Source organism: Microcebus murinus, chromosome 25 (assembly GCF_040939455.1).
Source record: "Microcebus murinus isolate Inina chromosome 25, M.murinus_Inina_mat1.0, whole genome shotgun sequence".
NCBI lineage: Eukaryota > Metazoa > Chordata > Mammalia > Primates > Cheirogaleidae > Microcebus > Microcebus murinus.
Window position 1 is genome coordinate 21,521,654 of NC_134128.1, and position 26,065 is coordinate 21,547,718.

A 26,065-nucleotide genomic window follows, 5' to 3' on the forward strand; every position below is an offset into this window, starting at 1 on the left:
CCAGGAGATAGGTCCACTCGGGTTTTTAATAGCAGTCCATTTAGCAGCCTGCGATAGACCGGCCCGGGGAGCCGGCTCCTCTTACCCTGTGTGAAGCAGTTGGGTGGCTCTATCAGATTAGACGGGAGAGGGTTAGGGGGTTCGGAATGTTTGCTTTCATGTCCAGTGTTGGCGGTGGCATTTCTGGAGTGCCTTATTATCTTAGCACTCTGTCTCTCGTATTCCCGATGAGTGGCTTGGCTTAGGTACAACATGATTACTGTTTTGTTTTGGGTGCATTTTTGTTTTTGCTTTTGTTTTTGGCTGGTGCCCTCGCCCGAGTCTGAACAATCAGTTACTGAAATTCTAGCAACGCTTTTCAAAACCTTTGCCACTTCTTTACATAAGCGGCACCGTTTCCTCTCCCCCTTCACCCGTACTTGGTCTAATTCTGACATTATTCCACTTAACACGAAAGATCGGCTTTACGTGTGGAAGGAAAAAAATCGGACAGTGCCCGTGAAGACAAGCAAAGGGCGGAGGTGAGGAGGTTTGTTTGTTTTAGTGACACGGGCTGGCTGTCATCACACCCGAGTGAGGATTAGAACAGACGAGGGAAGAAAAGAACTCACCTGGGTCTTTCCTGACTTTTGCTCCAAACCTTTTATTTTTCCTCTGATGTTTGAGCACTAAAGAAACGCGTTGAAGAACTTTAATGAAAACTATGAGCTTGCAAACGCTTACCAACTACACCCTTGTTCCCAAGTGCATTGTACAGATCAAAAATTTTAGCCATGCAATGTGACTTTTGTGTCTGTAGACTACAGAATTGCAAAAGTGATACATAAATATATACATGTGTGAAGCGTTATAAGCTGTGTAGAATAATCACACCTTGCACTTTTATATAAACATCCTTCGTATGGATTTCTATGCACAAGCTTGGATACGCTTCTCCAAGACAGAGTGGGCAAGTGTCAAACCACCCACAGTACCCACTTGCTTGGGGAAGGAAGTGAATAACCTCTTATGGCAGAAATACCACCTTTTGAATCCAGCCGGAATTTCTGCTGCATTAAATTACTGTATTGTCTGTGCCTACAAACTGAGACCTGGGGCTAGCTTTTGTTTTGGGAGTCTGGTCATTTGAAGCTCTCAAGCCGGTTTTGGTATTTTGTAACCTACCGGCAGGTCTGCTCTTGTCTTTAATGATCTGAGACAAAATTTAGTGAGAATGATTTGCACAAAAAATATTTGAAAAAATAACTAGCCATTCAAGAGATGGAGTAGATGTTCAAGGAGAAGGCTCGCATTACCTCCTAGATGCTATAGAAACCACATGGAAGCAGTCAGATGTCCACGGGTTCAGTGTATAGACACGAATAAGTGTATACTGTGTTCATATTATCAATAATGGCTAAATCAATGAGGTGGAATACTTTCACTAAAATTTCATACAAGCCAGCTGATATTTTGTACACAGGCGCAGACTCCTAGATACGTAAAATATGCATTGAACAAGAAGTTGTAACTGTCAAACACTTTCTGTTCATTTGCCATCTTCTGTTCTATTGACAATAATGCAATATAAATGCCTCCGTACTGTTTTGCCCAACCCTTTGTAACGAAAGAGGCACGCCCGTGCAGGGAAATGTTGGTAGATGCACTCGCCCCCTGCGATCCCACCCGAGACCGCTGCCAGGAGCCATTTCCACGGCTGGAGAAACTCCCTTCCCAGTTCCTTGCTTTTCTCTGCTCTTGCAAGAGGTAACCCATATGAAAAGGATGGCTCACGCGCCTGCTCTCTGAATCCCCATTTTATTTCTTTTGTGACTTTAAGCCCATTCCTTATCCTTTTGTTTTTTTTCCCTCCTTTTATTAATAATACATTAATAATTTACATATTTATGGGTACATGTGTTTGTTACATGCGCAGGATGTGTAATGATCGATATTCCTTATGTTAATTCGCACTTAAAAACCTCTGGGGGTAAGTGGTGTCTATGGGTTCGTTTTATACCCCATATATACCCCTTCACCTCTAGTTTCCAGTTGTAACAGGCATTGGAGTCCCTGCCTCTTAAACAGAACTTATTTATTTATTTATTGTTTGGAGACAGAGTCTCACTGTGTTGTCCGGGCTAGAGTGAGTGCCGTGGCGTCAGCCTAGCTCACAGCGACCTCCAACTCCTGGGCTCAAGCGATCCTCCTGCCTCAGCCTCCCGAGTAGCTGGGACTACAGGCATGCGCCACCGTGCCCGGCTAATTTTTTTCTATATGTTTTTAGTTGGCCAGCTAATTTCTTTCTATTTTTTTAGTAGACACGGGGTCTCGCTCTCGCTCAGGCTGGTCTCGAGCTCCTGACCTTGAGCGATCCGCCCGCCTCGGCCTCCCAGAGTGAATAGAACTTATTTACTTCTAAGATTTCAAATCTCAAACACAGAATGTTACAGCTAGACGAGCGCACAGATGTCACGTGACCTCTGGGTTTCAACGTCGAAGAGCTGTAGCCGTCGGAAGAGTTAGGTCATGCAGGGAGTTAGGAAGAGGGGCCGTTAGGATGGGCCACATGGAAGATTAGAACAATGACGATGAAATAGCAAACAATTATCTACATTTGTGGGTGCTCTAGAACTGCACCGTGCAATATGGTGGCTGCTAGCCACCTGGTGGCTATTTAAATTTAAATTAGTTAAAATGAAATAAGTCGGCCAGGCGAGGTGGCTCACGCCTGTAATCCTAGCTCTCTGGGAGGCCGAGGCGGGAGGATCACTCAAGGTCAGGAGTTCGAAACCCACCTGAGCGAGACCCCATCTCTACTATAAATAGAAAGAAATTAATTGGCCAACTAATATATATAGAAAAAAATTAGCCAGGCGTGGTGGCACATGCCTGTAGTCCCAGCTACTCGGGAGGCTGAGGCAGGAGGATGGCTTGAGCCCAGGAGTCTGAGGTTGCTGTGAGCTAGGCTGACACCACGCCGCTCACTCTAGCCTGGGCAACAAAGTGAGACTCTGTCTCAAAATAAATAAATAAATAAATAAATAAATAAATAAAGGGAAGAAGCTAAAAATCAGTTTCTCAGTTGCAGTAGCGACATTTCAAGTGCTCCAATACTGACAGGTGGCAGTGGTTACTATATTAGTGCAATTACAGAGCAATTCTATCATCACAGAAAGTTCTGGCGAACAGCCTGAGAGCCTACGTTGAGCATGATGGTTAAAGAACGCACATGTTTCTATACTGAGCACATCCCTGATATCCGTTCAGGCAGAGCGGGCCACGCTCTGTAAGTTGATGGGGCCACACTGAGAGTGCTCTGGGAAATCGCTCCTCATTCCAAGTGCAAGTTGGGTTCTTTATCTGACGCATTTACTGCCTGCAGTTGTTCCAGAATGGAAATGCAAACTCTGGACCCGAGGACTGCAGGAAAAGCCTAACTGGGGCTCTTCTCTCTGCGATTCACTATCCCGATTAGTTCTCCGGGACTGTCCAGTGTAATCATTCAAAAACCCCAACGCCAAGTCCGCAGCATACGGACTTGCTGCATGTTAACACTGGTCGTGCAGTCAGTTCTGCCAGAGGATGTGTTTCTAGGGTCTGGGACAGTGTCGAATTTGTCCCTCCACTCTCCAACTGTTTACCCACCCCCATCCCCGGACATGTCATATTGAGCTGGACTGCCTAGCGGGGGGAAATCTGTAGTCCCAGCTACTTGGGAGGCTGAGGCGGGAGGATCGCTTGAGCTCAGGAGTTGGAGGCTGCAGTGACCTATGATTGCGCCACTGCACTCCAGCTTGGGCGACAGAGTGAGACCCTGTTCCGCACCCTCCCCCCAAAAAAGTAAAATAAAATAATCAGAATATAACCTGATAATATTTTTAGATGATTTGAACTTCCTCTGATGCTCTAAATGAGTTAACTGGAACCAGCAAAACATTTTCTTCAAACCACTTAACTAAAGGCAATAGTTAACTCATTAAGGATAATAACAATGACATTCTTCGGGTTTGTGAGGTTTTCTGTTTGTTTGTTTATTTAAGATAGTCCCATTATAAACGTTTCATTAATCAAAAGCAAAAAACCCCACAAAACTTCAAAAGGTTAACAAAATACTAGATTTCAAGGATACCGTAGGAAATTATTGCTTAGGGCTAAGTACCTAAAATATGCTTCTGTTCTGAAAGCCTAACACATTTAAATCTTGCACAGTATATATCTTTATCTTTTTTTTTCATAAGTCTACCCTGCCAGTTCCTAGGATAGTTAATGCAAATATTTGCTAAGTTTTTAATTACTTTGTTGTAAATATAAATACTGAAAAGCATAGGCTATATTAACATTAAAAAACAGCTGCAGGCCGGGCATGGTGGCTCACGCCTGTAATCCTAGCACTCTGGGAGGCTGAGGCGGGAGGATTGCTCGAGGTCAGGAGTTCAAAACCAGCCTGAGCAAGAGCGAGACCCCCGTCTCTACTATACATAGAAATTAATTGGCCAACTAATATATATAGAAAAATTAGCCAGGTATAGTGGTGCATGCCTGTAGTCCCAGCTACTCAGGAGGCTGAGGCAGGAGGATTGCTTGAGCCCAGGAGTTTGAGGTTGCTGTGAGCTAGGCTGATGCCACGGCACTCTAGCCTGGACAACAAAGCGAGACTCTGTCTCAAAAAAAAAAAAAAAGCAGCCTAAAGTGGAAAGATATGAATAGAAAAATGGGGGGGGAAAGTATGGAATATGCTTAGGACTGGATACATTTTATAACCATACATAGTCTACCGTTGGAACAATTGCAAAACCGTGGGGCGGGAACAGGGACTAGTGCACCTCAGGAACCGGATTACTGGAAATGAACTTGGTTCTGATAGGCCGTGCTCGTTGGCATTTGCATAAAATGTGCCTAGGAAATAAGGAACGGATGGAAATGTTTAACGCTGTTCTACAAACGAAACTCAGAGTCATCCAGGATGAAAACAAGAAACTAGTCGTCGTTTTAATAACTCATATGTAGACTAAACCTTCTCTTTAAGTGAAAAGAACAAACCATTCAGCCGTCCATGTCTGCATCTCACTTCGACATCACCCACTGGCCTGCACACAGGGAATAATAGCTACTTTATACTTTCTGGGCCACAGCTCATGCAAGATGCTCAGAGAGACAGTTTGCTAACAGAGTGACTGACACCGTTGTGGAGAGAGGCGTTATTCGGGACATTATCTGTTTCGTTCCTCAGTCGAGGTAACTCATCCACTTTCAGACTCCAACCTGCTGTGATCCAGAGAGATTGGCCGTGACACTGTTTGTGTTGAAAACTTAGCCAGCACGCCTGTGGGTGAACTTCATTCATTGGCATGCGCGGTGGCGAGGTCCCCGTATCTCCGAGTTCATTCTATACTTTCATTTGGTTAGCAGGTCTTTGTTTAATCGTCCCATTGAACGGGGAACAAAGGCGGTGTAGCTGATACAGGAGAGTAATGCATTATATTTTATCTCTGCAAAAAGCCCGACAAAGTCAGGATACTCTGATACCCTCTGATTTTCTTCGGGACGTTTGGAGCCACAAACCAGGCGGCGGACCCCCACCGTGCTTAGCTGCAGACACCTTTGGAAAAGGAACACCTTGTTGGCCGCAGAAATGACACTCTGCCAGCCACACCTGGCTCCGAAGGCGGATTATCGCACCAGAAGAGCTTCTCAGTTTCCCGTGAGTGAGGGTCTCTCAGTTTCTTAAATACCATCTCCTCTAGTGAGATCAGTAGCCGGGACAATTTTTTTTCCCCCCCGACTGCCTCTCTTAATCAAGCGGTGATGCTATTCCAATGATAGCGCCGGGATAAATTCGCACAGGTCACAATTTTACTTCCAACTGGAAAACTTCTAACCCTCCAAAGGGAAATACTTTTCATTCCTATGCATCTGATGCTCACTAGCTCCTCAAATTCCTGCTGCCTTTTGTGATTTCCTTCTCTCTCAAAAGTCAGAACCCATTTTTTTCCCTTATTGTTTGGGCCGCCTGAAGTTTTCCTCCTGATTAAATAAATCATCATCTCCCATTTATCTCTCTCCCCACTCGCCCAGGGTAAAGCTTTCTCTTTGCCTATCCTGTTTGACTTCACGAAGGAAAAAAGTAAATTCGTCTCTACTGTCTTTGCAATGTCTGCGGTGTCTGTTAGGTTGGTTTTTCTTTCAGTGTCACTTTATGGAGGACGGCTACTATGCCCAACTTTCCAACTTTTCTGTGTGACACAGATGTTTTATTTTCTAATCCACATTTCTTTTTGCAGTTTCTCGAGCTTCCTTTGGTTGGTGTCACAGGCAGCCACCCAGTGGAGACGGGGACCACCGGTTCATTTCACACAGGCCACTGAACAGTCGTAAGACGGTGACGACTTCTGGTCTCCAGTGACCCGGGCTGGATCCGACTCACTGACCTAGAGGTGAAGGGCTCTGTATTCCATTACTAATCCCTCGAGCCATCCAGCCCCCTGAAAATGATTCTTTGGTTTTATTATTGCAAAGACCATTTATAAAATCATGAACTGGATTTAGGAAAGCAACCATGAAATAGCAAGGGACAACAAACTGATTGAAATTCCTTAAATGTAGCATGGGCTGGAGTCTCTCAGACAGTGGGACTGGGGGAAAAGTTATATACAGGCACTCCATTCTTTCTGCAGTGGCGTGCCCTGCTCACTTAAACGTGGCAACTCCAGATCCACTGACCATGCCTCAGGGAACTAAATCCTAAATAAAGAAAATGGAAAAGCAAACTATGAAATAGCCAATAATCTTTATTTTGCACTTCCCCCACCCCTCGTCCCTCTCCAAAAAGCACTACCGGGTATATTTGTGCATGTGAAAATATTGTATAAAGTATTTAGAACGATCTCAAATTAATAAAACAAAAACCACATATCTCAACATAGATGCTTTGTTTTTTTTTTTTTCTTTTTCTTTTTTGCAGGGATAGAAAAAGTCTGGCCTCTGGAACAAGAAGGGCAATGGTATCCTGTACTCGAAAGGTCTACTCCATTTCCACTGATTTGCAATTTAACATTCATGGCAGAAAACCACATTTCTCTAACCACATAATACGTTTTAAAATATGACTAATTCATACACTAATATCAATTTACTTGGCATTTAAAAAAATCACATTTTCTATTAATATATTTGTATTAGGTTCAAAGCCCATATTCTAGCATTCAAGAGATCCATCACACGGGCCCAAATTGGGATTATTTCAAAATCAAGTAAAAGTCCATATTTATTCCAAAGTTGCTAAAATATGCTAATAAAGTTAAATTTGATGTTTTTACATTAAAAATAAAATATTTGGTTTACCTCTCAGACATCTATAACATATAATAAATAGTGGGCAGTATAGTAATATAATAAAATTTTGTGATACCCTGAAATTTGATGAGTTTTCTTTAAAAAAAATTCATAATATACTTCATTTCAGCCTTAAAGCACAATATCAACGAACAGATTTGTAGAAATAAAACAATATAAACACAAAATGCTACAGTATATGTTTTTTGTTATTTTTTTTTTTTTTACTTTTGTGGAACCTACATGTCCTTTTAACAAACGTCAAAGAAATTTACAAAAGCAAGATAACAAACAAAACAATTTCAAATCATAAACTACAGATTTAAATTGCCTTGTTTTTCTTCCAACTGCTAGGGCCTTTTTCCCCCACAATGTTTTTGGGCACTGCACAGGTTTAGCTCAAGGTAAATTACTTTGAACTATGGCTCTTTTTCTCTAGCCTTCTTTGCTTATATACAGCGTAATTACAGACATGGCTGAAATCGCAGCGGATTTCAGAGAAAGCCAGAATTAAACACGATAAAAAAATTTTAAAAATAACTACTTCATAAATATTTATTATTTACATGAGGGGAAATCTTTTAGTATGAAGAGTTTTTATACAAGTTGATGAAATGTACAAGCAGTGAGAAGAGACTCCAGCAGTTTTTAAAGGGCAAAATTAAGAATGCAACAGAGATATAAAATACATTAGAGTAAACAAAAATAATTTGCACAAAGCAAACAGGACATGATAGAAACCTTTTTCTTAAAAAATATAAGGTATTTCACAAAAGCCTGAACATTTTACATGTTAGTACTAAAAACGGGGGCGGGGGGTGGGGTGGGGGGAGGAGGGAGGGAGGGAAGCTTCATATATTCTTATCACAAAAATATTTACCAATCCTCCAACTGGAGTTTTCTTTTATGTTAATTATGATTATCTTACTATAAGAGGGAAGGGGGCTGAAAACTGTATACAGACTAAGGGCATCATCCTTAAATCACAGTCAAGGCAGTTTACACATTATCTTCTCATCTAATACCTTCATGAAAAGGCCCTGGAGAGAATAAAAAAAATCCAAAGGGAAGATGCACGGCCTTTTTATTAGTAACACTTGCTGCCACCGCACCTCCAGCTGGGTGTTGGCTTTCCTTCCGTCTCGCCACCGCGGAGCCGCAGGCCGACTCGCTTCGGAAGGGGAAGGGTGGCTGGTCCCTGCCCTCCGTCTTCCGGGCTCAGACACCATCCTGGGCACTGGGGGCAGCCGGGCGGCGGAATGACACGGCTCCCCTCCTGCGCAGGAGCCAGGGAAGGGGTCCGGCCGCGTGCAGGTGGACGTCAGTGTGCTCGGTGCTTCCTCTTCTTGTGCTTCTTGTCTTTCTTTTTGTTGGCGCACTTGGGGCAGAACCACTGCATTTCTTCGGGGGGTGCAGCCATGATTCCCACGCAGGGCCTGCACGTTGGAAAAAAAAGAAAGGAAATCAGACAAACAAAAGTTTTATATATATGTGTGTGTTCTTTTCCTGTTGGTGTGTTTAAATAGTTTTTAAAGTCTCAGACTGACCAGAAATCAAAGTCAAACGGCTCTAGTTTCTGTGGCGGGCCTGGGGGTTACTACACTGCATGAGGCCTCTTCCATTAGCTGATTGATTAATAACATTAATTAGCCCACGGCCCTGTCAGGCAGGACCAGCGTCATTCTGAGCAACAGCTTTGTGTTTACCATATGGATGTCCCACATCGTAACTGAACAGACTGCTATCTCTCTGTACCTGACACTTCAAAGATACGATGAGATGATCTGCGCACATTTTGGTTGAGCTTCTTCGGTTTTGGGGAAACGCTGAAGAGGTTTAACAGACAGACGAGCTGTCTTTGTACCGTGCTCACAGAGGGGTTACCTCTTTAAAGGCTCTGTCAAGTCCTGCACCTCTTACAGAACATGACTAGAAAGGAAGGAAAGGGAGACCTCTGAATTGCCTTTTCTTTTCTTTCTTTCTTTTTTTTTTTTAAATGCGAAGCTAAGCAAAATATTCAGAATTCCAAAGACTCTGTTTGTGTAATTAATTACAGTCCGCAGGCTCTGGGGTTTTGGTCTGTACGCTGTCCTGAGCCGAACTAGCGAAGGCACTAGTCTGTCCTGGGGCATTCCTCCTCTCGGGAGGGACCCGAGTCCTGACTGCGTGGCGGCCGCTCCGGGCACTCACCAGTGGTACCAGTCATCGCAGTCGTCACAGCCGATCATCGGGCTCCCGTCGTCCGGCTTGTTACACCCGGGGCAGATCCAGATCTGATTGCCCCACTCGTCCCGGATCTGATGTTTTCCCAGGGGGAGGGGCGAAGCCGGAGACCGCATGGGGGAGAAAGAACCAGAAAGAGGCCAGGTAAGAGTTATTACTGTACACCGTACACCTACCAAACAGACAAACGTAACCGTAAAAGTACAGCAGACGAGCACTTTGATTAAAGCCATGTCACGGGCGTCACTGTTCTGGAATCATGTGGAAAAGAAAACTGCCAAGTGTTCAACGATAAGACACTTCTAATGAATATTCCAAACTCTTTTTTGTAAGTCGTAAAAAACAAAGCATTTTATAATAATCTCTGTGAACGATATGACCTGTAACTTCCTTCATGTAGAAAATCCTACAACCACATACATTCTTAATGATTAGGGTCTTTATGGCAGTAACAATTGTTATTTTTGAAAGCTACAGAGCTCAACTGTATATACTTTCTTCAATCACACTCACTCATAGGCCTGGAATTAATACATACAGCCAAATGTGCACGCATCTCCTTATTACTGATTAGCCAACCCTCCTCCTGAACTAGCTGATAAGATCAAGGATATAAAAGAGTTGTTACTAAGTAACTTTCCATTCCCTTTATGACATTTTAAGTTAAGTACAGTCAACTAAAGGGCAAATGAAATAAGGCACTCAGGAGGCCAAAGAGCTATACGTTGAAACGTTATTTTTTTGCAAGTTCTGTATGCTCTAGAGTCTACTTAACTTAGCAGTTCTACATAGTAGCAGTTCTCACTTCTACATAGGAAGCGCTATACCACTTCCTCAAACTGTGCATTAACAAAATCAACCTGGAGGAAATAATTTTCTGATGGGCATTCAAAACCAGCAGTAAGTAAAAGGTAATTTTCAAAAGTTTTTGCGATAAGATAGCATATACCATTTCATTAGGTTTACTCTGCAAGGTCTACTCTCTTCCTATATGCTACTAAGTGTTAACACTGACTAGATATACAAAAAAAAAAGGCTTTGTGTGTGACAGGTGTATCGGAGGTGTATGTATGTTTATATATGTTTCATTCTACTGACCACATCAGTATCTAGTCACAAGCACCGGCGCTATCCCGGGCTGCACACTGGGCAGTCACAGCTATGTCACTGCCTCCACGGGCCTTAAACATTGTGTCACGTGCTTGTGTTACTCTACATCGCCCTAAAAACACATCTGCATAAACACTGCATTACTAGATTGAATTCGGGGTTTGAACAAGACCTCATACTAAGTGGGAGAAAAAAATACCTAAAAACAGTCCCAGCACAAGGCGGACTCATTCCACACGGTGGGTTTTACACTGTGAAGTCCCACTTGGGTGCTCAGGAAGCTCTGTGGTCTAAAAGTTCATTTCCATCTGACATGCAAGCCCTGGTACAGTTTGGACCTTAGCCAACGAAATACTGAGATTGGCGCTGTTACTTAGAAATACCAGCCGGGTCATGAGATCTGTGTACATGACATAAATTGCACTCTTTAAAAAAAAATTTGGTTTTTTGTTTTTAATTTTTCCCTACCATGCTGAGACATGGCCATAGCTCACTGCAGCCTCCGACTCCTGGGCTCAAGCCATCCTCCTGCCTCAGCCTCCCTGTCGCTGGGACTACAGGTGTGTGCCACCATGCCCTATACTCTAAAGTGAATGGTTTAATTGCTTGATCAGGAAGTTCAATGTGGGATTTAAACACCACCATTCATCTGTATTTATGCACCGATACTGCTGTGTATATGCATATAGTCATATTCCAAAACAATATAAAGGAGAACAGCGCTCTGCCATTACTTATGAAGGCCGAACACACGAGCGCAGCAGTATTGACCCTTCGCGGCCCAAACCCGGACAGCGCAGTGAAGATGCTTTGCTGGCGGGAAGAACTGCCTCTGAAATTTGGTAACCACACACAGGACACCTGTCGAGCGGAAGCCACGCACACCGGGGGCGGGGGGCTGCACGCACCACGTAAGTGCTGACGGTCTCGGTCACCACGCTCCGCACCGGGGCCTTGGCGCTGCCGGCCGCCGCGGGGCCGGGCAGGGACAGCAGCGCCGGGCAGGCGGGGGCCAGGGGCGCGGGCGCTGGCGCGGGGCCCACGTGCGCGGGGCCGGGGCCCAGGGGCGCAGCGGCCGGGGGCGGCGTCTTGGGCCGGTTCAGGGAGGGCGCAGGCTTAGCCTCGGGGGCGGGGACCACTTTGCTGATGACGCTGCCAAGGAAAAGAGAGAAGGGAAAAAAAGTTAGAACAAGGATAATCCGACTCAAAACACATTATCAGAAACGCAAAACATAAGCATTACTTGCTAAGTTGCCCAGGCTGGTCTCTAACTCCTGGGCTCAAGCCATCCTCCTGCCTCGGCCTCCCGAGTAGCTGGGACTACAGACATGCACCACCATGCCCGGCTAATTATTTTTCCTATATATATGTTAGTTGGCCAGATAATTTCTTTCTATTTTTAGTAGAGACAGGGGTCTCCCTCTTGCTCAGGCTGGTCTCGAACTCCTGACCTTGAGCGATCCACCTACCTCGGCCTCCCAGAGTGCTAGGATTACAAGTGTGAGCCACCGCGCCCAGCCTTCCAATTAAAATTATATCAAGAAAACAGCACAGTAATGTTCTCTGTGGTGTGGGAAGAAGGAAGGCACACGTGGGGAAATATGGGGTATCAACGAAAAGGGAGGGAAAGAGAAAGAAGAAACAGGGCAAGTGAAGGAATTATAAACTGAGGCCAGAAGCCAGGGACGATACAGGCATTTTCAGTTGTGGGCTAACCGAGTTAATTTGGAGGGAAGGAGAAAGAGGGAGAGAACAGCAGCAGGAGAAAAACAGGGAAAGAGCATCGTGATTTAGGAGACTACTGGCAGAAATAAGCCTGAAAATATGAGTGACCGACAAGGGGGGGGTCATTCAAGGTTGGTTCATAGTCTTGGATCTTTCCAAAGAAATATACTGCCTGCAGCTGCCTTGTGTCCCAACTGTATGCAAAGCTGTTTTGATTGTCCACAGTAGGCAGTACGTTTTTTTTTGTTGTTTTGTTTTGTTTTTTTTTTTTTGAGACAGTCTCACTTTGTTGCCCAGGCTAGAGTGAGTGCCGTGGCGTCAGCCTAGCTCACAGCAACCTCCAACTCCTGGGCTCAAGCGATCCTCATGCCTCAGCCTCCCCAGTAGCTGGGACTACAGGCATGCGCCACCATGCCCGGCTAATTTTTTTTGTATATATATTAGTTGGCCAATTAATTTCTTTCTATTTATAGTAGAGACGGGGTCTTGCTCTTGCTCAGGCTGGTTTCGAACTCCTGAACTCAAACAATCTGCCCGCCTCCGCCTCCCAGAGAGCTAGGATTACAGGCGTGAGCCACCGCGCCCGGCCGGCAGTACGTTTTTTAAGAGTGAGGTTTGTATCTTACTTGTCTCTAGATTACATGCAATATTTAAACACAGCACTGTAATAAATATTCATCACCTTTTATAAGCATAATGCTCACTGCTGCAGTGAGAACTCATCTATAAACAATTTATTTTACTTTTGAACATTTTTATCTGTTTAAAATATTTTAAACTATAGGCTAATTTTCTCTATTCCTACCTTCCCACCTACCTTCCTTCCATACTATGTAATGAGTTCCAAGAGCCCTGAGATTTCTGTTTGCCAACATGGATCCTCATTCCTCATCTACCTAGTCATTCTCACACCAGGGATGCGTTTATCACACTGGCGCAAAGAATAATCTGATCGTGAAGGTTCCATTCTGTCGTCTGGAAATGGTTTTCAGTTGTTTTAAGCTATACCAAACACATCATGAATGTTATTATAATATTTGCCTTCCCTGACTCTTTTCCAATCCTCTTTAATTTTCTTCCTATTTTTCTTGGATTTCTTTCTTACCTATGTGGCCTGCTAATGGTGTCCGTGAGAGTGGCTTAAATATGAACAAATTGATGACCCATTATATGGGTTAGTACCTAAAATCTCAGAGATATCTGCTTGTACATCTATTCTTATTTTTCAATTTAGAAAAATGGCATTTTGATAAGAATAATTCTTATAATAATAATCCTTCCAAAATGCCTCTCTTTCAGTTCAATAAAATTATTCCTTTTAAATTAAATAAATTTATAGTTCTCACTCAAATTTCCTTAGTAAACAGAAAAACATTGAAGTACCCAGATACTCAGTATTGACAAGACAAACTTTTATCCTAACTTTTTGTTTTCAAGGGATTAGACTGGCATTACATGGGCACTAAAGTGACTAGCTTTTTCCAAACTCCTTTTTTTTTTTTTGAGACAGAGTCTCACTCTGTTGCCCGGGCTAGAGTGCCGTGGCCTCAGCCTAACTCACAGCACCCTCCGACTCCTAGACTCAAGCAATCCTCCTGCCTCAGCCTCCCGAGTAGCTGGGACTACAGGCATGCATCACCATGCCCGGCTAATTTTTTCTATATATTTTTTAGTTGGCCAATTAATTTCTTTCTATTTATAGTAGAGACGGGTCTCGCTCTTGCTCAAGCTGGTTTCGAACTCCTGACCTTGAGTGATCCTTCCGGCTCGGCCTCCCAGAGTGCTAGGATGACAGGCGTGAGCCACCGCGCCCGGCCTCCAACTCCTTTGAAATTCAAGAGAGAATTCACTAGAATTTGAAAGTTATTTTGATTTTAGCTTCTAAGTTACTTTTGCAGTAACTGATACACAGTTTTAAAAACAATCCTCTTATTATTTCTTCGGTTTTGAACATTACAGAATAACACATAACAGAATGATATAATTTCTCCTGCCCAGTGAGATCACTATCATCACCTAACGTCACCTGGCTATAAAAATCACTTTGGATTCCTATTGGCCTTGTTCACTGCCAATCTTTACTGTCTCATGCCTCTAGACAGCGCTTTGCTTCTCCACGTTTCTCTCCCTGAAGCATTACTTTTTCCCTCCCATTTCATCGCGGAGTAAGTTCTGCTCCAGAGCTTTCTGTTGAATGAGCAGCGTCTCCCTGAGAACCCAACACCGCCCACAGCTGCGGCCCACAATGGCTGCATGCTGCTAACATTATATCTTTTGGAGGATTTGATCACAGCGCCCTAACTGCTATAAACACTGGCGTTATTCATAAAAGCGTGCGGAAGGAGGGATTTTCGGCAGGATTCCTTTACCTGTTTTTCCCCACGACAAAACAGGGACATAAATAGAATGGGGTCATGAGCTGCTTGGCCTGTAATGCAAACTCACAGCTTGACAAGCGAATAAAGAGCCAGCCCTCACCTTCCAGCCACGCAGAGCCTCCGAGGTTAGAGGCAAACACAATTTGGATATGTCTGCACAGGGAGTTTAATGATCCTCATTATTCAGCTATTGTGTGCAAACACTATGAAACCAGTAATCCAAATTATCAAAGTCTGAATAACTGGCCACTAAACCGCACACAAAGTTCAAAAGTTCCCTCACAATGGCTTACTTATTTACTCCTAAAAGTGAACAGCCATTTTTAAATGGTAACAAAATGATGCCACAGGTAAAAACTAGTGTAATCATGTCCATGAGTTTTTACAGAAACTTCTGAACAGGGAAGTTCCTCAATGATTGGGAGAAAAAAAAAAACACTTTGATCAAAAAATATTTTTCCTTATGCAACAATTCATGTTTCTTCTTCAGATTTCAATTTTTAATCAATCTCAGAAATATAGTCCGTCTTTAGAAACAAATTCCCATGTTGTATTTTAAACTAATCCCTCACAACAAATAAAGACAGACAACTGAGATTTCACAATAATGTTACTATGAAACCTCATACTTAGCTCAGTGACACACACACACAATCTTCCTATTTTGCTTTCTTTTATTATTAATAAAAGCCTCGCAAGCACTAAGCCCAAGTGTGGCAGGTGGCCTCCTGCCCTTCCCACACCTGTGCAGTCCTAGCACACACTCAACGGGCTGGGCTGAATGGCTGGCAGGGCACAGTGAAAATAATCACATGACCATCGAGGCCAGGTCATAAAAGATACTGCGGCTTCCGCCTTGGTCTCTTTTGGATCACCCTGTCTGGGGGAAGCCAGCTGCTATGTCGTGAGGATGCTGAAGCTGCCTCAGGAAGAGGCCTGGGGAGCCTCCTGCTAACACAGCCACACATGTGAGCCCCAAGTGGCTTCTCCAGCCTCGGGGAGGCCTCTGGGTGCTGCAGTCCCAGTCAGAGCTCGGCAAGAGACCTGAGCCAGAGCCACCCAAATCCCCGACCCACAAGAAACTGGGAAGTAATACATGTTTATTGCTTTAGGTCGCTAAGTTTTAGGGTCACTTGTTATGTGGAAATAGAAAACGAACACGCCAAGTATTCAATTTATCTGACTTAGATATATAAATAAATATTCAGAATTTGGGAGAAATTAGAGTATTAGTACTTAAGATGCTAAACTATAATGTAGTCATTTCTATATTTCAGATTTGATCAAAAGGAACAAATAAGGCCGGGCGCTGTGGCTCACGCCTGTAATCCTAGCTCTTGGGAGGCCGAGGCGGGCGGATTGCTCAAGGTCAGGAGTTCAAAACCAGCCTGAGCAAGAGTGAGACCCCGTCTCTACTATAAATAGAAAGAAATTAATTGGCCAACTGATATATATATAAAAAAAATTAGCCGGGCATGGTGGCGCATGCCTGTAGTCCCAGCTACCCGGGAGGCTGAGGCAGAAGGATCACTTGAGCCCAGGAGTTTGAGGTTGCTGTGAGCTAGGCTGACGCCACGGCACTCACTCTAGCCTGGGCAACAAAGCGAGACTCTGTCTCAAAAAAAAAAAAAAAAATAAAAAAATAAAAAAAAAAATAAAAAAAAAATAAAAAAAAAGGAACAAATACCCAAAGACAATTATGAAAATTAGTTTTATGTTGATTCTTCAAATTAATCATTATTCCTTATTCTTCTTGATCCTCATAGCTCAAATTTTAGCATTCATGTAATCATAACATAACTATAAATGGGTTTAATTCCTCAAGCGCATGGCTTGCCTCTTGAATATTTGCATCATCTCATAAAACGGTTATTTTATTTTGTCATAGCCCAAGTACATATCAAGTAGCAAACATTTTATCTTTTAATGCAGGCATGACCTATTTGAAAAAGGAAACAAATTGCATGAAGTAATTAGAGGAAAATATAGCCATTAGAGACTCTTCATTTCCAAGAGATGTTCAAATGATTATGCTTCTGTTGTCAAATGTCCAAAATCTGTAAAATACCCTAAAGGGGCATTAATTAATACTCAGATAAGCAATAAGTGATGCACATTTCCCCTTATTTGTAAAAAGATACAACTGAAGGATAGCAACAATAAAAAAGAAAGCAAAATGGTAACCGAGAGGGTAAGGAGTGTAAAGGGAAAAAAACGCTGAAAGCTAAACTTCTCTGGATATATCTTGTTACATAGTTTAGGCTTTGGAGTAAGGCAGATGGTCTCTATATTCAGATAAATAAATTTTAGGAACATTGCCTATGAATCAAAAGTAAATGGAAGTGAATGAACCTCAATGTATATCACCATGCAGAAAAAAAAACTTAATGTTTAACTTCATTCAATAATCTTAGTAGTAGCAGTAATAGTGGTGCTATTGCTTTCAGACTATTTTATATATGCTGGTAGAATAAGCAAGTAAGTAATTATGATAATGCTCATAAGACCAGAGATTTGCAATGTTAAAGATGCAGAGATAAATTTAAAGAGGTTTAACAGTAATGTAAAATCTGAATTGAAAATATCAGTACAAGGTCATAATTTTTTTTTCTTTTCTTTTCAAACCTACCTACTTCCTAGTTCTGTCCCTTGTAAAGGCTTAGACGTAATGACATCCTAGTAGCAATGGGCAACTCTAGTGCCAGACTGTGATTTCTAAAAACCACTCCTCACTAGCCAGTCCTCAGAGGAGTGGCCAATTCCAGGTGTGTGGAAATATGCAAGAATATACAGGAACTGTATAAGACAAACCTGGAACATTTTTGTACCAGAAAGTAAGAAAGCTACCAAACACAAATGGGGCTGTATCGAAATCTAGTAGGCAACATGAAGGAGTTTCTCACTGGTCAATCTGAACATGAAAACGCATAAAAGACAGAGAGAAAAAAGGAGAGCGGACAAGGAAGAGGAAGAGGGGTGGGTGGAGAGGGGGAGAGAGAGAGAGAGAGAGAGAGAGAGAGAGAGAGAGAGAAAGCTTTTCCAAAACCCAGTGATCACTACTGGAGGTAACTGCAGTATCAACATACCAACCCCATCAACTCCTTGGCAAGTAAAAGCAGCAGCATTTATCCCAGCACTCCTATATGAACTATATTTCAGGGTAATATATATAACAATATATATGTACTCATTAAAGAAAAATTCACCTTTAGTGAATGATTTCAGCAAATAAATAAAAGGAATGGCCCAATTTTTAAAAATCTATCATTCCCCAGTGAAATGACTGACTGTGACGACCAGACATTAAGTGCCTATCGATGTGATGTACTAAGAAGTATATTGCAGCAAAACATCCTTGGCAAAAAGCTGAACTTGAATCTAACAAAGTCTTTAGAGCTAAATGCCCTTATAGGACAGAGCAACAATTTTTAAATGACACTACAAGGAAGTAAACAGACAAATCCAGAAAGTGAGACATTCTATTGGACAAATGATCTTGTTTCTTCAACAAGTCAATTACATGGCAAAAAGGAGGAGGGGTGTGGGCGTGCAGAGCAGAGCAGAATGACCAGTTCTAGAAGAAAAGTGCTTAAGAAGTAGCAGTCTGGGTTAGATCCTGATTCAAACAAACTGCTATAGCTATTTTTGAGACAAGGGAAGAAATCTAAATATAGACTAGGCATTAGATAATAACAAGGAAAATGTTCATATATTTTATGTATGATAATATCATTATGATTACATAAGAAAATAACCATATTTTTAGAGCTCCATACTGAAGAATACAGAGGTGAAATGACATTAGGTTTGGATTTGCTTGGAAATGCCTTAAGTGATAAAAAGAAGAAAAGGATTAAGCAAGTATGGCAAAATTTTGATAACTGTTAAATCTTATCAAGGTGACAGGTATACGAAAATGTACTATTCTCTCTTTTATGTCTGAAAATATTAATAAAACCTTTTCAGAAATGTTAGTGATATGCATTCCATCCAGATGATTTAGGATCATAAAACATGATAAATCTAGGGCACATACGAACTACTATGTCAATAGAATACTATGGAAATTTCTTAGGGAAACCATGCATTAGTTATTTGGCTTGATATACCTTTGCTTTTATTTTTCTTCTTCACATTTCTCCATTTCCAAATTTTACTAATCCTTTAGGGCTCTGCTCAAATTACACTTTCCCCAAACCTTTCTAATCCTTCCTAGCTGGGAGTAATCACTGCAAACTTCTATATGATTTTAAATGTATCTCTTCTAGCCTTTAATACTTCCTACCTTTTATAGTGATATTTACGCTTACGTTCCTGAGAAGAGAATCAATATTTAATTCAAATTTGTTTTTATCAAATCTATTTCCCTTGACATAGTTATATTAGGTACATAATCAAAATTAATATTTGTTAAATGCAGATCATTTTTTTAAAAAATGTAAATAAACCCTACGAGTCTGGGCACTCTGAGGGTTCTTTTCAAGAATCAAATTCTCTGGAGTCAGAACTTCTAAAAGATTTTGTGATTTCAGAAAGACTCTTCCTTCTCTCCAGCAAACAAGAGGATGCTTTTGGTAAGAAACAGCAAAGCCAAACGAAACTGAACATTCATCATGGATGAGACTTCACTTTCAGGAGCCCTGAGCCTATGGTCTACAGAGGAGGAGGAGTGATTACTTAGTAAAAGATGATTTTACATGAAAATATGGTAAAGTTTGCAAGTTAACCACAAAAGATATCCCTTTACAGTTTTTTAGGATCAAATAACATCCCAAGTTATTTGAAAACATTAAAAGCAATAAGGAGATATTCAGTGAACTTGAAAAATGAACAAGATTGTGATTAAGATTTGTATCTTACTGGAATGTTATAAAATTCAGTTATTACTGAAGTCATGCTTGGGAAATTCAACATTACTACTCAAAAATATATTAAAATTTGAAAATAGCTGCTGAGTCTTCACCAAAAATCATCATGCTTTTACATGAATTCTTATCTTCCTTTGTAAATAGCATAGAAACATATATATAAGCTATATATATAGAATATATATATATATATATACAGAGATCAAGCAGGTGATAAATCTATATATGTACTATATATATATATATTAATATATGTGAATCTGTACAGGCTAAAGAAGTGACTCCATATACGTGTATGTGTATGTGTGTGTGTGACATATGACATACATCTATGTCATACACCTGACCCTTGCAGGGTCATTCTCCTTATAGATTGTCTGTTTAGTATTATATCTTTGATACCAAAAATGACATTCCAAAATGAAAGGACAGAGGATTCTAACAATTTGTTTGGAGGAAAAAAAAAAACATATGCAATGTTTAAATTGTAAAATATGAGATGAAATAAAAAGATGTGTTTTTCTATACTTCAAACAAATATAATAAATTAGTTACAAGAAACATTCATATTTAATGAGCAATCATTGTATTTGCTTTAGGATTTAAAGAACTTTTATGAACAAAAAGATTCATTAAAAAAAAGCTGTCCAAGGGAGTTTGAAGCAAAAAATACACATATACACATATATTATATATATATGCAAACACATCAGCAAGTTTCTAAACTTTCTTATGAGGCAAGAAAAGACTTTTGAAATGATTACACTGACTTCGGATTCACAGTAAGATTAGGATCATTCTAAAAGAAAGAGGAAAAGACATGGGCAATATACATAACTTTTAACATTTGTACCCCCATAATATGCTGAAATAAAAAAAAAAAATTACAAAGAAAAAGAAAACAAAAGAAAAGGTCACTACAGCTCCCAAGCACGCAAAAGCCTGAATCGAGAACGTAAGCTGTGAGTTTCAGAGAGCTGCTCTAGGTCTTGGTCCTCTTGTCTCCTCTACGTGTTTCCTAGCACACGAATCCTCTAACGTCAAGGACGGCAAAAGACTGGAGGGACGAGTGAGGAAAGCATGGCAGTCAGTCACGCCTTCCCTTTCCTGAGGACAGCTGTGGAACACGAGCTCAGGACTACCCCGGCCGAGGACCGGCTCTGGTCCGTGGCCTGTTAGGAGCCGGGCCGCACAGCAGCAGGTGAGCGGCCGGCAAGCGGGCAAAGCTTCACCTGTATTGACAGCCGCTCCCCGTCACCTGCATCACCGCCCGAGCCCCGCCTCCTGTCGGATCAGCCGCAGTACTAGATCCCCATAGGAGCGCGAACCCCGCTGTAACCCGCGCACGCCAGGGATCTAGGCTGCGAGCTCCTTGTGAGAGTCCAACGCCTGGTGATCTGAGGTGGAGCCGCGGCGGGGATGCTAGTGCCGGGGAGCGGCTGCAAACGCACAATGCCGTGAGCAGAGAGGTTTGACACGAAGAGAACATCATAAATCAATGGCTTGGAGACTCCTATCAAAACCTTATCAGTGAGTGGCTAGTGACAATATAATAATAATAGAAATAAAGTGCCCAATAAATGTAATGTACTTGAATCACCCCCAAAACCATCCTCCCCACCACCGCCAGGCTGCGGAAAATTGTCTTCCACGAAACAGGTTTCTGGTGTGGGTGTTGCTGCTCTAAAGCACCACGGGAAGCTCCTCCTCTTCCCCCCTCCCGTATCGGTAGGTATCAGTAACTCGGCCCTGCAGGGGATTGATAGGTAATCTCTGAGTTGTTTTAATTTAGATTTTATTATGGGGAGCGCAGATAAGCAGAACAGCCAAACGCCAGACGATCTGAAAACGTATGTCTTATTCAAGAGCTATTTGTCTTCTTTGAGTTTCTTTCTTTAAAATGATACAACGATACTTTAAAGCACACGCACTGATTTGCAGATGCATGCACGCATACAGAAAAACAGTTCCTGCTAGGAAGGCCAGAAGAAAGCAGTGGAGGTAATTTAAAATCTACCCTGTCCATGTACTCTGAAAGTAGCTTCGATGTAAGGCAAATACAAACTTCGTTGTATTACTTATAAGCCAAATAATGAAAACAATAAAAAAAAGTAGCCAGATATTCTGCCTTACTCATTTGGCTTTGAATGGTTTGATGAAAAAATTGGAACGTAGCTATTTACCGCTTACAATTGTGACTTACTCATTCTGTTCACCTTAATTTAGAACAAATGAGCCTAACAGCATTGACGACTCTCAGCGTTCCTCAGCGTTTTGGCAGAACTCGCACGTCCATATACACATCCATCACTGTTTCTCAATTGCGTCATAACATACATTAGAGATATGTTCAAAAGCAGGTGAATGCCTAACATGAGCCAGAAGTACTCTAATAGTTAATCTAAAACAAAACTAACACAATTCCCTTAAAGATATATATAGTTAATTTTAACTGGGTCTTTTAGAAAACATATAATTTTAAAGGCCTTTTAATTATAATAAACTTTGAACATTATTTTTCAAACGCTGGATCACGGACCAGTACCAGTCACTACCTCATTTTTATCTAATTGATATTACCTACCTCTGGAGTCCAGTGTACCAAATGCTGAGATGTTAAAGAAATGCTGGAGCTTAGAGTGGTGGCTCACACCTGTAATCCCAGCACTATGGGAGGTTAAGGTGGGAGGATCTCTTGAGGCCAGGAGTTTGACACCAGGCTGGACAACATAGAGAGACCCTGTCTCTATAAAAAAAACTTTTAAAAAAAATAGCCGGGCATGGTGGTGTGTGCCTGTAGTCCTAGCTACTTGGGAGGCTGAAGTGGGAGGATCACTTGAGCCCAGGAGTTGGAGGCTTCAGCAAGCTATGACCATGCTACTTTACTGGGTGACAGAGCAAGACCTCATCTATAAAACTTAAAGAAATTGCAAATATTCTATCAGAGAAGTCCTGCAGAGGCATGAATACCCACTTTATCAGCTACAAAGGCAGAAGTGGTTATCGAGAAGAAATGTTATGCCATGCATCTAAAATCCTTCTGTAGTATCCGAATATACTATAGGGCTGTAAAATGAAGGAAATAATACAATGCAAAGAATTTAAAATTTCTATGTTGTTGGTAATAAGAGTGCCTAAGTGTTTTCACCAATAGGTACATATTCTTTATTTAAATGCCAGAAATGTGAGTCATTTGATCTTCAGGGGAAATTATAATCAGATAGTATCCAACAGGTTACCACGATGCAGCTAAATTATCTCTGCCTGTCACAGGTTAAAGAACATTTAAATTCTGGAAGTTCACATCAGCTTTTTCTTGATAACAAATCTTAAGTACCTTCCTATATTCACACAATTAGTGATCCTGGACCCTGATAACACTGCAGAGAGAAACTTTCCAACTATCATTCAAATCATATCTAAAAAGGTGGTCATAAATATTTTAAAACCTAAGTGAACTAATAAGACCTAGGCCCATTAAGGATAAGATCTTTTACAACAAATTAAATAAAACAATTTATTGAAGTCTGGACTCAAGATAAGCTAGATTTACTAGCTGACCTTTTATTCATTTAAAGAACAAAATTAGCTCTAATTGCATTAGAATGGAACCCAGTAAATTTCCCCCAAGTCTTCTAATGTGGCATCCACGTAAAAACTGCTGTGACTGTTTACAAGTAAGATGGAAATGCTCTGATTATAATCTTTCCACTTGTTTTACTGTGTAGTAAAAGTATTTCCTAAAACCTAAAGCCAGTTTTTCTGACAGTATACTATTTTTTCTCTTAAATATGTTGCATGTTTGGCGTTAATGAATAAACTACAGTGTGCCAGGGGGGGAAAAAATTAAATTTAGAGACCTCATCGTAAGTCTAGGCCAGTAGAAATGAGAGAGTAAGATAAGGAGGTCCAAAACTCCTTGTCTGGAAAAAGCACAAAAGGGCTGAAGACTGAATAAGAACATTTTAACTACCTACTTCCTCTGGGGGGTAGCTTGGAATTATGACTGAGATACGTGGGTTTGGGACCATTGAATCTGTAAGTACAGGAAGGCAGCAAGAATAATATATACAACCCGTAACCTCTGTCACAGTTATTCAGCTGCTGGAAAATTTCTTTCTTTCTTTAAATTTCAGAATATTACGGGGTTACAAAGGTTTGGGTTACATGGATTGCTTTTGTACTGCTTGAGTCAAAGTTCTAAGGGTGCCCATCACCCAGACAGAGTATACTGTACCCATTAGGTATGATTTCACCCATCCCTTTTTCCCCCTCCCACCTGCACGATTTCCATTGACTTTCACTTCCATCTGTCCACATGAGTGCTGATCAGTTAGTTCCAATTTAATAGTGAGTACATGTGGTGTTTGTTTTTCCATTCTTCAGATATTTCACTTAGGAGGATGGCCTCCAGTTCCATCCAGATTGTTGCAGAAGGTATCAATTCAGTTTTGTATGGCTGAGTAGTACTCCATGGTATACACATAACTACATTTTATTAATACACTCATGACTTGATGAGCACTTGGGTTGATTCCACATCTTTGTGATTGGGAATTGTGCTGCAATAGAGTACAGGTGTTTTTTGATAAAATTACATTTTTTACTTTGGGTAAATACCCAGTAGTGGGATTGCTGGATCAAACAGTAGGTGTACTTTAGTTCTTTGAGGAATCTCCATAATATTTTACACTAGAGGTTGTACTAGTTTGCAGTCCCACCAGCAGTGGATAAATAAGTGTTCTTATTTCTCTCCATCCATGTCAGCAACTATTGTTTTGGGACTTTTTGATAAAAGCAATTCTCACTGTGGTTAGGTGATATACCTCACTGTGGTTTTGATTTGCATTTCTCTGTTGATTAGTGACATTGGTTCATGTATTTTGCCCACTTTTTAATGAGGTTGTTTGATTTTTTTGCTGATTTGCTTGAGTTCTTTGTAGATTCTGGTTATTAGCCTTTTATCAGATATATAGCATGTGAATATTTTCTCCCATTCTCTAGGTTGTGTATTTGCTCTGTTATTTTCTTGGCTGTGCAGAAACTCTGGCACAAAAATAGAGACACAGACCAATAGAGCAGAACAGAGAACCCAGATATAAAACCATCCACATACAGCCCTCTGATCTTTAATAAAGCAGACAGCAATATATACTGGGGAAAAGAACCCCTATTCAATAAATGGTGCTGGGAAAACTGGATAGCCACATGTAGAAGACTGAAACAGGATCCATATCTCTAACCACTCACAAAAATTAATTCAACATGGATAACATGAAGCCATAAGAATTCTACAAGAAAATGTTGGAAAAACTCTTCTAGATATCGGCCTAGGCGATGAATTTATGAAGAAGACATCAAGGGCAATCACAGCAACAACAAAAATAAATAAATGGGACTTGATTAAATTAAAAGGCTTGTGCTAGGAGATTTCATTTGTAATGTTAGCATCTTTCCCTAGCATTAAAAATAGGTCATTTAAAATTTTTAAATGACTATATTTGAAAATTTAAATGACCTATTTTAAATGTCATTTATGAATTTTAAACAGTCATTCTTAAGATCTTTTTTTGGGGGGGGTCATTATTCTTGTTATTTAGCTTCTAACATAAGCAAAATACCTATGAAATGTAGTTTCAGTAACAAGTTAATCAGGAAAAAACAGTTTCAGTTTCAGTAACAAGTTAATCAGGGAAAAACAAAACTATCAATACTTTTTTTTTTTTTTTTAACCAAAAGCAGACAATTATATTGGAAGGAAAACAAATTAAAAATAGAAGATCAAAAGGGCTTCCAAGTCTGACAGGATGATGCTCTGGAATTTCCCTTCTAAAGTACCATTTTGTGAACCAACAAACTGTTCGCCCTGCTTCCTCAGCACGTTTTTATAAAAATACGAAATCTGACTGCATCTCCCTAACTAAAAATAAAGTATGTAGGTGGTTTCTGCCTGCCCTTCATCCCGCACTGTGGTGAGAGAGCCACCTTTCCTTCTGGAACCTACCATCACTCCTCTGCCAGGGCTGTCTCCCTGCCGCAGTCCTCCAGGGGGACTGACGGGGATGCTTCACCCCGGACGATGGCCTTGAAGAACCACATCAGCCCCGAGCGACATGGACCGACTCTGTACCACACAGAGGCGAGGTAGGGGGCAGGAGAGTGAGCAGGGTCCTAGCTGTGCTCTAGGAGCCCTGCAGATGCCTGACCCCGAGTCAAGTCTACCCCTGTCATTCTTCCTCTTTAAGCCAGCTTCATTCGGGACTCTGTTACCTGGCACCAACAGTCTTTTTTTCTTTTTTTGAGACAGAGTCTCACTCTGTTGCCCGGGCTAGAGTAAGTGCCATGCGTCAGCCCAGCTCACAGCAACTTCAAACTTCTGGGCTCAAGCGATCCTCCTGCCTCAGCCTCCCGAGTGGCTGGGACTACAGGCATGTGCCACCATGCCCG

At 41.4% G+C, this 26,065-nt stretch overlaps 1 protein-coding gene and 1 long non-coding RNA gene across 2 annotated transcripts in view; one reads left to right on the forward strand and one right to left on the reverse strand.

Moving 5' to 3' along the window:
• Positions 1-5,347: 5,347 nt before the first annotated feature.
• LOC142864362 (uncharacterized) lies at positions 5,348-7,021 on the forward strand. The gene is made up of 3 exons (XR_012914913.1): positions 5,348-5,683; positions 6,264-6,416; positions 6,944-7,021. It is a non-coding gene; the product is annotated as an uncharacterized LOC142864362 (long non-coding RNA).
• TAF3 (TATA-box binding protein associated factor 3) overlaps positions 6,751-26,065 on the reverse strand; it is a 134,363-nt gene continuing 115,048 nt past the window's right edge. The window contains exons 5-7 of the mRNA XM_012741236.2: positions 11,556-11,799; positions 9,505-9,611; positions 6,751-8,750 (exon numbers count right to left, since the gene is read on the reverse strand). Of these exons, the coding sequence (XP_012596690.2) occupies positions 8,636-8,750; positions 9,505-9,611; positions 11,556-11,799 (466 nt within the window). The 3' untranslated portion in view covers positions 6,751-8,635. The remainder of the gene's footprint in view (positions 8,751-9,504; positions 9,612-11,555; positions 11,800-26,065) is intronic.